At 44.1% G+C, this 16,832-nt stretch overlaps 1 protein-coding gene across 4 annotated transcripts in view; it reads left to right on the top strand.

Moving 5' to 3' along the window:
- Positions 1-10,080: 10,080 nt before the first annotated feature.
- LOC115612993 (solute carrier family 12 member 7-like) overlaps positions 10,081-16,832 on the top strand; it is a 56,044-nt gene continuing 49,292 nt past the window's right edge. For all 4 annotated transcript variants that reach the window (XM_030497977.1, XM_030497966.1, XM_030497992.1 and 1 more), the window contains exon 1: positions 10,081-10,272. In XM_030497977.1, coding sequence (XP_030353837.1) covers positions 10,167-10,272 — 106 coding nt within the window. In that variant the 5' untranslated portion in view covers positions 10,081-10,166. The remainder of the gene's footprint in view (positions 10,273-16,832) is intronic.

Genomic DNA, 16,832 nt, shown 5'->3' with positions numbered 1-16,832 from the left:
TGCATATGTGTCCTGCTAGGGTGGAAGAGGATCCCCTGGAAGGGACATCCTTGATACTGCACTCACGCTATAGAACAAGGGGCTGTGCCCATTGTGAATATGTTTACAACAAGCATGTCTGCCAGCACACCCAAGTTCTCAGGGGGCATTTGAAAGTGCAGTGTCTACACCCAAATGTAGCAGAGGAAGTGGAGCAGGAGGCACCTGTGAAGGATGTGCAGCAATGGTTATAGTGCATCCAGGGATTTGGAGCTAGGCAATATGAAAAAGAATAAGATTTGTTAATTTAGGCCAGGTACCAATACAAGAATTAAATGTTTTAACCGCTTACGCCAACTGTTTGAACCTGATGATTATGCTGAGCTCCATCTTGAAGCTGTCAGCATGCACAACCCTTTATACTCTCCCACTATTGATTTAAGCAGTGTGAAAGCAGAGAGAATTTTAGACTGCATCAGTTAAATGACACTGAGGAGAGCTGAGAAAGCGGTTTTAGCATTGCAAACAACGTGGTGGAATCTATATGTTTCAGGAATACCAGAGGAAAGGCATAGGTATAACACTGCGCTGAGTTCCACATAATCACAGCCGCAACTCTTCTCCTTCCCTTCCCTGCCCTCACTCAGATCAAGGCTGCACCCATTCCCTGGCTTTTCCAGGTTTCCCATTCTTTCAACTAGACAGGAAGCCACCCATTTCTGTCCATTCAAGCCCAAACACATTGCACACAATTACAATAATTGGTTTCTCCCACTCTCTTCATATGTAATCTTTCTTGTGGGCAGTTTATTCCACCTACATTCCATTTTTCTCTTGTCTAACTGTGAGGACAGGTCTTCACACAGTCTGTGTTTAAAGGGGGATCTCGCAGCAATTTCTGAGCTAATCAAGTTCATTTCTGACTCCTTTCTCTGGTATGACTTTGCTGCTGCCTATTTCCCTGGCTTTGAACAGGATGAACAAGCAACTCTGGCTAAGGAGGTATTTGGTCTCCTTGTTCTAATCCTTTAGGAATTATAACTACATTCATATATCAGTGTGCGTATATATATAAACGCACACACGTGTGTGTGTGTATATACATATGCACACTTTATATACATATATATCAGGTAATAAATCCTACAGTAGCAGTCATTTTATGTATTAAAAGGAAAAATGTATGTTTACAGGCAACAAAATCTCTCGAGTTGGAGTGACTTCAGACATGGTAGCACACTCTTAGGAATAGTGGAGAAGGTGGAGAGCACTATAACCCCTGTGTAAGAGGTGATTACCAGGTAGAATAAGAGTTGCTTTCTACTAGCCGTCTAGCTAGGGAAAGCAATGCCATTCTGTTTGTGCTGCAAAGGTTCAAAACTTTAAAAGTGTGAAAAACATGAAAGTTCAAAATTAAGCATCATTCCTTGGCTGAGGCCATCCTCTTGGCTGCAAACCAGATGGTGTTTAATGAAGAGTTACATGGCTTTGCTCAGCCCACAGCTCTTCCATACAGTTTCCTTACCTTCCATCTAGAAAACATTTCAAGGTGTAATGTCCTAAATGATGGTGCAACTCAAATCAAACTTTGGATTACAGCATAGGCAAAACTGGCTGATGTTGAGATCTTATCTCTAAAGAAAAGCTGTGAGAATAGGTTGTTGTAGAGATGTAGACAGCTTTTCTAAAAGCAACTAGCGTCTCTTAGTCAGTTAGCTTGCAGCACACAGTCTCTAGATAAGAGTGATCAAAGTCCATATAGCAGGACCTATCCAACCAAGTCTGTTTTCCTGGAATCCACCATGGCTGTGTTGGTCACTGAATTATAGTTAAATGTCTAAAACTTGTCTCACATTTCCGTGCTGTTTAGTCACCCAAATATGTCCTTTCAGCACCAGTTTCCTCCCTCCTTCAAACTTGGGTGAGAAATTCCACTTGGTTCTTGGTTGGCAGGGTGATGTTTAATCATGTTTTACTTCCTCAGGTTATTCTGATAGCTGCTGTCCAACTGTACTCCACTGGGTGAGAGTATACAATGTGGGGACACTGAGTCATGGTTAAAAAACCAGTGACCCACAGACTACATACTCATTGTGAAAATCGTAATTTTTTAAAAAGACAGTAAATCTAATACAGATAAGAACTTTTAAAGTTCCTGTGTCACTAACCACACCTATAAAATGTCTATATAGGTGAAATGTTCTCAGTTGATAGTGGTGGACAAGTTACAAGATAAAGTAATGTTCAGCTAAGAGGGAGAATGCAAATCACCACCACCTAATTCAGTCAAATACCCTAGTCTTTTAAGGAGTCAATTATAAACAATAATGAACTACATTAAGGTCATGTTCCTTGGCATTTAATACAACATTTGGGAGGAATTCAGGTGCCTGTGTCCAAGATGGCAATAGAGAAGACATACTTCCCTGCTAACACTGTGTCTTGCTTAATTTGATCAGTATCTGATTTTCATATTTGCAACATGTCCTTAATGCAGGTATTTGAGCACCTTCACACGTGAAGAATCAGCCTGTTTGCGTAGATTCACTGCAATTCAAACAAAGCAGAGAACCACCTAATTTTGTCCATGTCCTCTGAGGGGCCTTGTCCAGCAGACGTATTGAAGAGTATGGCATATAACAGTCAAAAGTGAGTTAATTAAAAACAGAAGTGCCTACTTCTAGCATAATAACCTGTTATTTAGCAATCGACTCCTCCAGGTGGATTCTAAATGCTTTTTGCCTGAGGAGATTCAACTGTGCTATTCCCATATCCCAAAATAATATCCTTAATGCAAGAAGCTACTCCCTACCCTTTTTCCTAACACCATAGTACTATACAGTAGACAACTCGCTCTTCCAAGGGAGTGCATATGAGGGAAGCAGACTGCTGCTCAGTGATGAGGGGTTCTCACTGGGTAGAAGGGATTCCCAGCATTGGATTGAGCATAGTTTCCCCTCAGGACAAAAGCAATGCAATTGGATTATGCAGGGGTTTATTCTGCCAAGTACTCTACATCAGCAGAATAACAAAACACAGTTAAAGCAAAGTAGTATGAAGGCAAAGGTAATGCTAACTTCTATTGTATTATCTTATTATCTTAATGTTTTTACCTGCCTTTCATTTGATATTGCTCTTTAAAGAACTCCTTACATTTGTCTAATATGTTTCTATGTTCTCGCTTCTTGGGCTTTACAAAACTGGTTTCACAATTCATTTCAACCCTGGCAATGATTAACCTGCAATGCTCATGTTGCAAGTCGGTATCACTGTGTCTGCTAGCAGATGCCATTGAGGGGGTGGAAAGACAGAGGATGAGTTCATGAGGTACGATTGCTTTAAATACTTCCATGATGAGTGAAGTTTTCCTCCCCCAGTGCAGTGGTTTAGCAATGACAAAGTGGAACAGGTCCATGTGAAAGGTATGCTAAGAAAACATACCTCTGTTCTTACCTTCACCCTGCAGAGAGGTTTGCAGTGCAGTTTTTTTATAGTCAGTAAGAGTAGTTTATGTCACCACTTCTGTAACTAAAAAACCAGCTTCAGCTGGCACATGCTTTGCAGTCAGGAAAATCTACTATACATATTCTAAGGGTCCATCTCTGCAGCTTTGGGATCTTTTCCACACCACAATCTCTCAGCTCAAGTTATTACATGAAACACTACATCAGGTTGGAACTAGATGATCTTAAGGTCCTTTCCAACCCTAACTATTCTGTGATTCTATAAGTGGACAAGGAACAAAATCATCCTAGTGCTATAATGAGTTGAACTGCTGTCTTCTGAAAGAACAAGCTCTGTGTGGATGGATCAATACTTAATGCTGAGGCCAAAGAAAACCAACTTTCCTTTATTGTCTCAATAACACTCTATCTATAGCTGCTTGCAGACATGTCAAATTGGCATGCTAAAGCAGCTGAAGGACACCATACCTTTGTGCCTTTCATTTCTGAAATTAAACAGAACCAAACAAACCCAACAAATTATACCTTTGCATATTAATGGTTGTAGGAGCTTAACTGCCCAAGGAGGCACCAACGTCCAACCCACTGAGCCATGCAAGCTGAGCATGAGTCAACAATTGTTAACAACTTCACAGAGCTGTAGCAGAGATTAAGGATTTAAAGATGCACTGCAGGCATTAGCTTCCCTTAAGAAGAAAAGCTACCTAGAGAATGAAGAGAAGTACAAACAATAGTATGTAAAGTTCAGTGAGACAGGCTGAGGAGACACTGTGTTTGTGCTGTGACATACTGTTAGGGAAAGCACAGAAAACGAAAGGATGGGAAAGTTAATTCTGCAAGTGATGCTGAACAGTAACAAGGATGAACAGAAATTAGAGCTCTACAAACTCAGACAGCAGTGCTGTTGTATGCACCATAAGACAGGCTTGGCCTTTGTCACAGGGGGAGATGGCTCTTATTCTACCACCAGAAAAGGCGGGACCTGTTGCAATTAATACTCCTTTCGTGTTTTTTATACAGCATGGCAAATCACAGGAGCTGGGCCTCATGATGTCCCTGCACCGCACAATACTGACAGGGAGAGGCAAAAGTAGAAGGGAGAGAGCAGATGTTGAGGCTGAATGCAACAGATAATATACTGGGCTTTCTAGTTCCCTTCCATTTTTCTGTTTTGTTAAAAAAGCAAATCCTGTTGTGCCTAGTTAATGTGGGCTAGTGGTTGCATTTGTATGGGATCAGAAAGAAACAGCTTGCAAAGGATCTCTGGAGGTTATTTAATGCAGCCTCTTACACTAAGGACAAACAGGGTAAACTAAGTTACTCACTGTAAACTATCACTATGTAAACTAATGACAGGATAAATTGGCCCAGCTCAGTGTGAGGATTTCTGCAAAGCTCAGTCATGGAAAGCTTTACCAAACCAATAACACTCTTGAGTTTTGCTCTTACTACAGAAGCCACAGGAGTTTACTGAAAGATAAAATTCTATCACGCAAAGCCTGCCTATGAACCAACAGCGTAGCTCTGCTAACAACTCGAGTATGTGAATTTAATGCAAAGAGACTCAGTAAAGGCTAAGACAATTGGGGCTGTTCAGCCTGGGGAAGAGGAGCTGCGTGGAGACCTCAGAGCAGCTTCCAGTGTCTGAAGGGAGCTACAAGGATGCTGGAGAGGGACCCTTTGTCAGGGACTGTAGTGATAGGACAAGGGGTGATGGGTTTAAACTCAAACAGAGGAGACTCAGGTTAGATACAAGGAAGAAGTTCTTCCCTGTGAGGGTGCTGAGGCACTGGCACAGGGTGCCCAGAGAAGCTGTGGCTGCCCCATCCCTGGCAGTGTTCAAGGCCGGGTCGGACAGGGCTTGGAGCAACCTGCTCTAGCAGAAGGTGTCCCTGCCCATGGCAGGGGGTTGGAACTGGATGATCTTAAGGTCCTTTCCAACCCAAACCATTCTGTGATTTCTATACTTATTTTTGTGATGGTATCCTAAGATGCTTCATACTGTGGTGGATTCGGCTTTCTAAATCACACCAGGAAAGGATTCCTGGAACTCCCAGATCCTCCAGAATTTTCTCTATCAATAATTTTGTTATTCAGAAAGAATGAGGAATCAACCATGCTGCCATACACCATATTTCAGTAGCATTCCACCTTCATACCAGTATGTGTTCTTCTATCAGCATGCTCTGACCCTGGAAGACTGTAGCCAACTTCTTTTGTAATGGAGAGGTCATACAGGATTTCTGGAGCTGCTGCTAGATATTCCATATTCACAAAACAGCGTGATTACACCACTGTGGTCTTGTTTGACATGACTTTCAATGCAACTTGCAATGACAAATTTCATTAGGTTTTCATAGGCTTCTATTTCCACGTGCTCTGAGTGTGAGACAGACACACTCTGACGCTTTGCTTCAGACATGTCCTAATGATCACAGTAGATATGAAGAGCTACTGCAGCATCTCTGCAGAAATGCCCTAGGCATTTGGGCAACAGAAACTCTCTGGCTCTCACACAGTCAGAGTCGATTGCAGTGTGCTCACCTGAGAACTGTGTTCTAGATGACAGTGATAACAGACTGTAAGGAATCAGGTGATGTCAGGTTCGTGATGCCCCTCTCCTCTTGCTGGGGAGAGACATGTAGTTAACAAAGGAAGTCTTAGTTTGTTAATAGCCACTTAGTACGACTTGGCATGGTGCGTGGGACTCTGGGAAAACTCCTTCGTACCCAGGACATAAAAAGCACAGTGTAGCTGGCTTGTGTTTTGGTGTCAGTATGAGACGGAACTATTGGAAGAGTTGGGAAGGGCTGGCAAAGGTCAGACAGGGAAGGTGTCAAAATCACCTTGGGTTACACTGTACCTTTTGTGGAGTTGTTGCTTCCCAAGATCAGTGTTCACTTCCTGCAATCCTGACCCTCAGATGTTTTTATGGCTGCGTTATAATGCCTTTATGTTTGATCCAGTTTACAAAGATTTTCTCCCAATATTTATTATCACAATCACTGTCACCCAGAGACTTTACTAGAAAATCTAAATGGCTGAGGGAAAAAGTGTCAGAGCTAATCCTCAGCCTGCTTGCTCCCTGTTTTATGTTTCATTATTTTTTTGCATCTGCTAACACCTTGAGATGCATCAGGTATTGGTTTTGATATATATTTGGAGATACATGGAGTTAACTCCATAGGAATCAACCAAATTTCAGTTGTTACCAAACCAAATGCCTTGGCTATTTCCATGTGGACTGTAACACCACAAACAACTTTAGCTGTTCAGACATGTTATCTTGTCCCCCCAAATTTATGTATCATGATCACCTTTCCCCAAAACAAAATTATTATTAAGCCAGTTAGCTCAACTCTCCTTGGTCACTATTGATGACTCACTATTGATAAGGGCAACCATTCACTCTTTTGGGATTTTCCCAATTTTTCAAGAACTCTAAAAATTCAATACTCCTGAGTCCGAGAGGTCACTGGCAAGCTTAATTTCATTGTCATGTACATAAACTGCATTAGTCCTGATGACTTGAGAATGTGTCATTTTGGTAAGACTTTTATTGCCAGTCACATAGTCAATGATCTGCATATATCAAGCATTTTTCTTTCCTTCTTTTCTATTTCTGATTTTACCTTTTTCCTCTGACACTAACTGTATTTTGTTTTCTTTTTACTATTTCTAGTGATTATTTCTAATATTTCTGCTTACTGAGATATTCCTAATATCTCAATGTCTCACTAACACCAAAGACAATACAAGTTTTTAAGGTACTGGTGTCTTAGTGACATCATTAATTTCATTAGGCAGATGTCTTGTTTTAAATCATAACACATTCATCCTTTTTCTAGTCTCTGTATGTAAACTAGCTTCATTATACTTTCAGATCTCTTCACGTGTTCTGTTTGTTTGGGTTTTTTTCCTGGGGGTTGAGCATTCAGTAGAATACTCACCCTCCAAATCCATTTTTGTTAACAAGAGGGATGCCTTCTAAAGGTGCACAATTCCAGTCTGGTGGAATTGGTGCTGTACGTGTTGCATTCCTGTCTTGCCAAACAGATGGTGATGGTCCAGAGCACTGTGTTTTCAGTGAATGTCACAAATGGAAAGCTTTTTTTTTCCCATCAAAACATTCATGTGCTGTTACAATTCTAGCATTGTGCTTTTTAGACACACACATATATAATGTCTTAATCTTACTCCACTTTTGATCTTTTTTTATTTCTTGTTCCTAGAAGAGCACCATCAGAGTAGTCTGTTGTTAAACCTGGGCATGTATCACACCAGTACTTGTCTCATGCTATTTAAAGGGAAATGACCATAAATCAGTGTAAGAAGTGAGTTACTTTTCCCAGTCCCAAATTCTCATTGTGCAAAAACCTGTAAGAGGCTCAGAAATCACAGCTCTGAGATTACAGGGTGTGCCAGTAATGGGGGATAACCAACAACCCTGTGTGAACTTACCATTCTTGCTCCACACAACTGCACCTATTTTTCATCAGATGGCTCCCCATGGTTACAACAGAGGAAACAGAAGACAGGTGGAAGAGGAAATGGTGCCTCTTTTCATTCAAAACTTGTTTGGTCCAAAGCTTCTCGTTCTTTGGCTCTCAGCTGTTTTAGACAGAATAATTGTATCAGGTTAAAGTAAAATTGAAGGCCACAGTCCTGATTTCTCCCCACTCAACCTTCTGTGCATGCAGTACAATACTATATGATGCACTTTCCATCTTCATCGTATACAAGTTTCTTCCAATAGACTTCTCAAGGCACCAGGTGGATGGTACTTAGAAAAATTATCAGCTATTTAAAATTTCCTTCTTGATGCTCATATGTGATCCTATGCCTTATACATTGCATGCTGCTCAGTTCTTGTTTTGAAGAGGCAATTGTTATTTTCTCTATGTTTTAAAATTACATTTACTATTCTAATTTATCATTGTATCAGTTCCTCAATACCATAAATTCTTGTGCTACTGTAGCATGACAAAATGAGCTCTGACATTCAAAGTGCCCCCAAATATCCTTGCCTGTGCAGGTAACATCATTCACTTATTGGAAATCTGCTATCACTAGCAAAGACACAATTCCAGTCACTTTCTTAATCTCGGAAAAAGGCAGGAGGATGAAGAGACACATCCCCAACACAGTGCAGCCACTGTTCTCATTACAGTACTTACTTACACCACGGTTTGAATGGGGAAGCCCATATCAGATATCAAAATGTTACCATGCCTCTCTCCCTTTCTTTTTCTGGCTGTTCTACCACCTCCACATCTGCCACTTCACTGCCACCTTTGATCACCTTCCCCACCACCTTCTTTGAAAGGACAGACTGTAGTGCTAGGCAGACGTCTTTCATTCCAGTGAGATATGGGACCCACAAACCTATCAGAGTCCCCTTCTAAAGGGCATAGGTACAGACTGACATGAATAGAGCCTTTCTGCCCTGTTCTATCACTTCACTGGGAAGGTAGAATAGCAGGAGATAAAAAAAAGGCCCTTGGCTTCCAAGTCTGTTTTCTCTACTTTCAGAATGGAGGTGCTACAACCTCCTGTGGGAAGGAAGGTACCCAAGAGTTACAGCTCATCACTACTGCTACATCATTACTATTTTATTTGATACACTACCCCTCCACTGATTCATTGAATCTGCTTCACTTCAGTCAGAGCTGATTTCAACCTGAATCATGGGGCCTTCAGCTGTCCTCTGTAACTCATGGCTGCTATGTAGGAGGGCAGATTTCTGGGGACCATCTTCATCTCCTAAAACACACAGTGGACTTTCTCCTCCACTTGTCCAAAAGGTGACCCACAAAGCTCCTGTCTGGATCTTCTAAAAAGGACCTGGGGGTGCTGATTGATGGAGCTGAACATGAGCAGCTTGTGCCCAGGCAGCCAAGAAGCCAACAGCATCCTGGCCTGTATCAGCACCAATGTGGCAGCAGGGCCAGGGCAGTGACTGTCCCCCTGTGCTGGGCACTGGTGAGGCTGCACCTCGAATCCTGTGTTCAGTTCTGGGCCCCCCACTGCAAGAGAGACATTGAGGTGCTGGAGGGGGCCAGAGAAGGGCAACGGAGCTGGTGCAGGGCCTGGAGCACAAGTGTGATGAGGAACGGCTGAGGGACCTGGGGGGTTTAGTCTGGAGAAGAGAAGGCTCAGGGGGGACCTTATCGCTCTCTACAACTGCCTGACAGGAGGTTGCAGTGAGGGGGGGTCGGTCTCTCCTCCCAAGGAACAAGTGACAGGACAAGAGGAAACGGCCTCAAGCTGCACCAGGGGAGGTTTAGACTGGAGCTGAGGAACAATTCCTTCCCCAGAGGGTGCTCGGGCACTGGAACAGGCTGCCCAGGGCAGTGCTGGAGTCACCATCCCTGCAAGTGCTCACACCCCGTGTAGACGAGGCCCTCAGTGCCACGGGTTAGTGGTGGCCTTGGCAGTGCTGGGCAACGGTTGGACTGGATGAGCTTAAAGGTCTTTTCTAACCTGGTTGATTCTGTGACTCTGGACGCTCCAGAGACCCGGCGGGTCAGGCCCCGCCGCCCGGCTGCTTTCCTTTGGAAGCGGCGTGTATGTAAATCACAGCGAGTCACCGCGCTCCGTCCTTCCCTCCCTCCCTCCTCCTGCTCCTCCCGCGGGCGGGGGGCGGTGGCTCCCGCAGCGTGAGGAACTAACCGTGCCTCACGTGAGGGCGGCGGCAGCGCCCGCTCTGCCCGGGGCCGCGCCATGCCGACCAGCTTCACCGTGGTGCCGGTGGAGGCGCAGGGCCCCGCCGAGCGCCATGGGGAGCGCCCGCAGGAAGAAGAGGACGACGATAGGGACCGCGGCGCCGGTGAGAGGGGGAGCGGGAGGAGAGGGCAGAGTCCGGCGCCCGCGGTGTGTGGAGCTCGCCGCTCTTTGTTTCGGCCCGCAGGAGGAAGTGCTCCGGGGCGGCTCCGGCCGGGCGAGTGGAGCAGCCCCGCGGCGCCGTGGGGCGGAGCGGAGCGGGGGGCACCGGAGCCGCCGGCGGCTCTGCGGGAGAACCGTGGAGCGCTTTGGGTTGGGAAGGACCTTTAGGATCATCAAGTTAGGCTCTGTTTAAAAGCCGAGTCCTGCTGGGGATCGCTCGAGAGAGAGGGGGGTGGGAGCGAAGGTTCTAACCCACGAACTGTGGGTTACAGCACAGTCTTACCTGGCTTGTCGCGCGTGTTTGCCCAGCCATGTGCGTTTGCGGCGGGGTCCCGGGTTAAGTAGGTGTTTGCTACCTGTTGGGAGCCTCCCCTCCTGCCAGGCCCGTGTCTAGGGGGCAGAACCAAGACTGAGGGCACCGCGAGTGAGCGTCTGCCCAGGACAGCGTGTTCTGCAGCTGGATGTACTTGTGGACGAGCGCTCGTGGGGAAACGAGGGATTTTCCCACTCGGATGATAGGGTGCTGTTAGGGAGCAGCAGCTCTGCCTTTGGCTCAGAAGCCCTTAACGCTTCCCCTTTCTGAAGCGTGTTGCAGCGGCAATACCAAGTATGGTCCTTGAATTACTGCTAATACTATGAGAGCTAGTTGAATCTTGCACGTTTTGGGCACTGTGTTACAGTCAGTACTCCCTTTTTAATGTTCTAGGGTTTGTTTTTTATTTTTTTAGATACTGGGTGGTCACATGTCAAAAGATGGGCTTTTATAAAAGGCTGATAGTTCCTCATAGTGGCAGCTTCTCCTTTTTGTGGTATACATCACAGATGAATGAGGCTAACAGCATGTGATGTGGGATGTGAATGTGAAGAAATCATAGAATCATAGAATAGTTTGGGTTGGGAAAGACATTAAAGCTCATCCAGTTCCAACCCTCTACCATGGGCAGGGACACCTCACACTCGAGCAGGTCGCTCCAAGCCCCTGTGTCCAACCTGGCCTTGAACACTGCCAGGGATGGGGCAGCCACAGCTTCTCTGGGCACCCTGTGCCAGCGCCTCAGCACCCTCACAGGGAAGAACTTCTTCCTTATATCCAACCTGAACTTGCCCTGTTTCAGTTTGAACCCATCACCCCTTGTCCTATCGCTACAGTCCCTGATGAAGAGTCCCTCTCCAGCACCTTTATAGGCCCCCTTCAGATACTGGAAGGCTGAAAACGTATCTTTGACAAACTTAATATGTCTATGCTATTTTAATGTCTTTTTGCATGAAGATCATTTTGGCAGGTGATCCAGTAAAACACCAAGCTGGCAAAGTTGAGTGGTTTTCTTCCAGAGCTTTCTCCCCTAACCCCATACCTACCCATAAAGATTTATTCTACATGTAGTTGCATTTCCTTTGGTGTATTCAAGCCATGAGCAAGTGTTCTAATAACTGCCACTTCTTTTTTTTTCCCCCACCAAACTAAATGGCATAGAAAAACCAAAATAGTATAAACTGCAGCAAGTTTGTTTCCTGTACCAGATGTTTGACAGCAGTACAGTATTAATCCGTTTGGGCAGTTTTCCTTATGGAGCTAATCAGAAGGGCATGGAGAGGTGTTTGGTCAGATGGCATCTCAAAATACTGAACATACATACAGGCAAGTTGTTAGACCATGTATGTATATGAAGCATCTGGAAGGCTTGGAACATCTGGAAATCTTGAGAGGGCAAGGGAAGAGTGGAACTAGCACTCTCGTAGTGGCTTATTTCTAACCTTTAGGGTTGTGATTAAAACCAATAGCAATTCTTCATGCAATTAAGTAGAATTTGTGTAGACTAGCAGTTATATTTGCAAAATATGTTTCGATTATCTACTGTTCTGGATCTGTGTTGGTTGAGCAGATGAATTTATGTATGACTTTTGTTAATGTGCCTGTAAACTAGGGAGTAGAGAGGAAAACACTGAAAAGAGAAGGCATTGACTTGTAAACAAGATACAGTCAGACTTCTTGAAGAGATTAATTGCTACGCTTGGATACAGAGGTTTGGGAAGGGAACAACATACTTTATGTTGCCTTGGGTATTATATGGGTGTTTGTGGTATAACTTGTAGTGCATAAAATTGTTAGGTTAATGCTGTGTAATCAAATAATGCTCCTGACTAACTCTTCTGAAAACCTTAAAGAATTCTAAAATACTAGTACAGCTCAAAGCGTTGTAGTTAAGCCCATCTAAATGCCTGCTGCTTGGAGGAGGCTCCAGCCTTGAGAAAAAGACTAGGGAGTAAAACATCTCCTTCCCTGCCCTCTCCCACATCCCCGGCTTTCCTGCTTATTTTCCTCCACTTGACCTTGGTGCTGATCAGACACTTTACTGGGCGGGTCGGATGTGCTAAACTGGCAAACTGAACTCCTCTGTTTTCGAGTTGAGATGGGAGTTGTTTCAGGGCGGGAGGAGGGTGAAGCTGAGGTGGAAGTAAAAGAAGAGGGAGAATGGGACCCTTTCCTTTGGCTCACCCTCAGTTCAGCATATAAATCTGTTCCAGTTTTTCAGGAATCTAGAATTTTATCAGGTTTTGATTGAATTGTCTGGCTTAAAAAGAAAATAGAATTTCCTTGGCTGCAGGAGTACCTTGCTTAAAAAACAAACCAAACCAACAAACCCCAAAGAAACAAAAAAGCCCCCCACCAAACCCACAACACTTTTTTTGGAGGGGAGCAGGGTGTATGCTGTTTATATTGCCAGTAGGGTAGCTCTGGTATCTTACTAGCAGTGCACTTACTATTCTGTGCATTTATCCCCTTATATTCATTCTTATCTGATACTCATCTCTGTGATATTAGAGTAAGGGATGTTCTTACTCTATACTCTTCACTCCTTCATAATCATCTGAAATTCTATAGCCTTGTGTTTTCTGGTTTGTGACACCCTTACATGTTTGAAGGATGGGAAGGTTTGGGTGAGTGGCTGTTTGACAGTGTTACAGCGCTGTCTGGAGTAGTTCTTGGGAACGAGTAGGGAGGCAGAGTGGAAATTAATGCCTGGATTGAACCCAGTTGAGGGTCAGAGCCTGCTGACTCACATATGCACAAAGCAGCAGAAAGAATAGGTGTCTGTGTCTTGTGGTGTATTAGAAACACATTAAAAAGGAAGGGTAGTCAGGAAATAGTAACTAATGGAAGAAGAGAAGGAAACAGAAGTCTCCTGTTAATGGATGAAGTTTTATGAGAAATCCTGGCTTTGATTTGTGGTTGGTTTTATTTTGTTCACACATATCAGTAATGACTGTCTATTAGATAGACCTGTCAAAACTTTGTGGAGTTGAGCAAATACCTATTTCGTTAGCAGCTGTTTGTGTCAGGTGTTTGAAAGCATCCCATAGTATTATTTACCTACCCACAGCAATGTCTTATTTAGAAACCAATATGAGAACTAATTCCTACAAAATCTTCTTAAATTCAAGATCCTCAGATACAAGGAATATAATAACAAACCTGGTCATCTACCAATAAGCCGTTTTATAACTAGTAGAGCATTTAATGCTGTGATTTTTTGTAAAATGCTAATTCCTGGAAAACCAGAGAGAGTTGAGGCGGGTACATATATATGTGTATACAACGGAGGGAAGACAGGATAATCTCACTGAGATACCTAGTGTATTTTCAGTCAGCCTGTGCTCAAACACAGAACCAGTCTGTAGTTCAGAATTTACTGTACAGAAAAATACAGTATTACATGTTCCCCTTCACCCCATTGCAGTTTGTACAGTTTCCCGTACCCTGAAATAGGAGAACTGATGTTTTCACTGGTTTTCTTAATCTACCCAGGTTAATTGTCCCTCTGTGCTCTGTTCATGTGCGTAGCCAATTGTGTGCAAAGTGTTTCCAGTTGTAGCTAAAGGCTCAGGTCTAGGGATATGTGTGGAAGCATGGCTTGGGAAATGTGATACTGTTTTCTACATGCTCTTCCAGGCTCCAGCAAATTGTGGGCTAGAAAAACATGAGCCTTCTATGAAACTGGATTAGTTTCTTATTCTTCAGTGAGTTTAGATTTTTAGATTAAGTTCTACATTTGTTTCTATTCTAAATGCATTAGGTGAATTTCTCTTCTGTTCTCTTACTTAGTCGGGAATCAATGTGTATTTTTGGCAGCTCAGAGACTGTGGCAGGAAGATCTGCTGCTCAAGGGCAAATTACCTCTTTGTTTGTTTTCTGATCCAGTCATCAGATCAAAGGCATCAAATTACACTAATATTGGTCAAGTCTCTCCAGATCACTCATTTTTTTTATAAACTTTGTTCTATCTTAACCCTATGACCTTTTTTCCAAACTGAAGACTCCTACTTAGTCATTTAGGTTAAATGACTTAAACTTATGTTAAATGACCTTAAAGCTCACCCAGTTCCAACCCCCTGCCACGGGCAGGGACACCTTCCACTAGAGCAGGTTGCTCCAAGCCCCTGTGTCCAACCTGGCCTTGAACACTGCCAGGGATGGGGCAGCCACAGCTTCTCTGGGCACCCTGTGCCAGCGCCTCAGCACCCTCACAGGGAAGAACTTCTTCCTTATATCTAACCTAAATCTCCCCTCTGGCAGGTTAAAGCTATTCCCCCTTGTCCTGTCCCTGCAGGCCATTGTCCAAAGCCCCTCTCCAGGTTTCCTGCAGCCCCTTTAGGCACTGGAGCTGCTCTAAGGTCTCCCCTTAAGGAGCCTTCTCTTCTCCAGGCTGACCCAGCCCAGCTCTCTCAGCCTGGCTCCAGAGCAGAGCTGCTCCAGCCCTCGCAGCAGCTCCATAGGTGGCCTCCTCTGGACTCGCTCCAACAGCTCCACGTCCCTCTTGTGCTGTTGCCCCAGAGCTGGAGCAGGACTGCAGGGGGGGCTCCCCAGCGTGCAGCAGAGGGGGAGAATCCCCTCCCTCGACCTGCTGCTCACGGTCTGAGGGTGCAGCCCAGCACACAGGGGGGTTCTGGGCTCAAGCGCACACTGAAGCTGGGTCATGGGGAGCTCCTCATCACCCAGTGCCCCCAAGTCCTTCTCTTCAGGTCTGCTCCATCCAGTCTCCACCCAGCCTGGGTTTGTTCATCCACGCAAGCCTCATGGCATTTTTGCCTGACTACCTCTTTGTTGGCTCCTGAGCTTGGAGGAGGTGATCCTTAAATATTAACCAGCTTTCTTGGGCCCCTCTTCCTTCCAGGTCCTCCACCAAGCAAATCCCTGAAGAGGCCAAAGTCTGCTCTCCTGAAGTCCATGGTACATGAAGTACATGGAAGCTATTTCATACTTATTGTTACATTTCCTGTCTTTTTCTGTTTTTTTTTCTACTTGTGTTAACTTTGAAATGGAGGAAGTTCCAGAACTGTGCATGATGATCCAGTTATGAGCAAACAGTGATTTCCCCCACACCCTGATACCTTTGTTCAAGATAGGCTTTTTTCCTTTTACATTCCCAATGTTCAGGCCGTGGTTTGAAAAGTGATTGTTGAACTGGTGGTTTTATGAAGCAGTCATTATTAAAGTGTCTCATTCATGAGAGGTAATGATCAGTTGGAGCCCAACTGTTTAGGATTGTTTTCCTTCTTGTATGTATATATCTTACATTTCTACATCAAATTTTGCATGTCAGTTTAACATTCATTCAGTCTTGAAGACCTGCAGCTCTCCACTGTTGGGCTGTGCCTTGGCTATCCTAAATAACTTGAGAAACAGTTTCAAACTGTCACATCTCTGGTTACCTCATGGTTTTGATCTTTGTTGCTGCTGTTCATTGATGTGTGGAACAGCATGTGTCCCAGCAGAACTTCAGTGACCATCACCATCTCTGGTATCTGTATTCTGTTTTCTTACTTGGTTATTTGCCTATGGCTTATCTAATATCTTCTCTCTTATTCCATGGCTGCTTTATTTCCTTAAGCATGTTCAGAGGACAACTTAATTGCTCTTTTGGAGACCTTGGCAAACTGTATAAATGATGTTTCCATTATCCATCTGCTTATTGATTTTTTCAAAGAACTTTTTAGGCATGTGAGACAGAATCTGCCTTTACAGAAGCCACATTGCTTGTCCTCCTATACCCCCCTGATATTGTATAATACAATGTTGGGATGGGAAATATTATTCCTGTTGCAGATAAATGCATATCTGGCATTTGATCACAGGCATGGGAGTTCCACACAGGGATTTTCTTTGCGCTGAGGGGTGCTGGCTGTCCTGATGGATGCCCAGCTCTGACAAGGTGCGCTGGTTGATCCTTCCACTGTTTGGTACAACTACATGTGTTACTGTGAATGCAAGTGTTTCTGTTAGCTATTGATAGCTCCAAGGGAAATGGAGGCAAATAAGAGGCACAGTTAAAGATAATAAACTGAAGAACTTCACTGCATTTTGTATCTGTTTAAATACTTCTTTTAGACTGTTGGAGTTCTGACTTTTTCTGGTGAAGTACAGGATCTTAATGCTTGAAATTGACAGCACATTATTATTTTCACTCCATTGTGTTTCTTTCGTGTGAATGAAATGCTAACACT

The sequence above is a fragment of the Strigops habroptila genome, chromosome 1 (assembly GCF_004027225.2).
Source record: "Strigops habroptila isolate Jane chromosome 1, bStrHab1.2.pri, whole genome shotgun sequence".
Classification (NCBI taxonomy): Eukaryota; Metazoa; Chordata; class Aves; order Psittaciformes; family Psittacidae; genus Strigops; species Strigops habroptila.
Note: the sequence above shows the minus strand (reverse complement) of the source record. Positions and strands in the feature narration are given on the sequence as shown.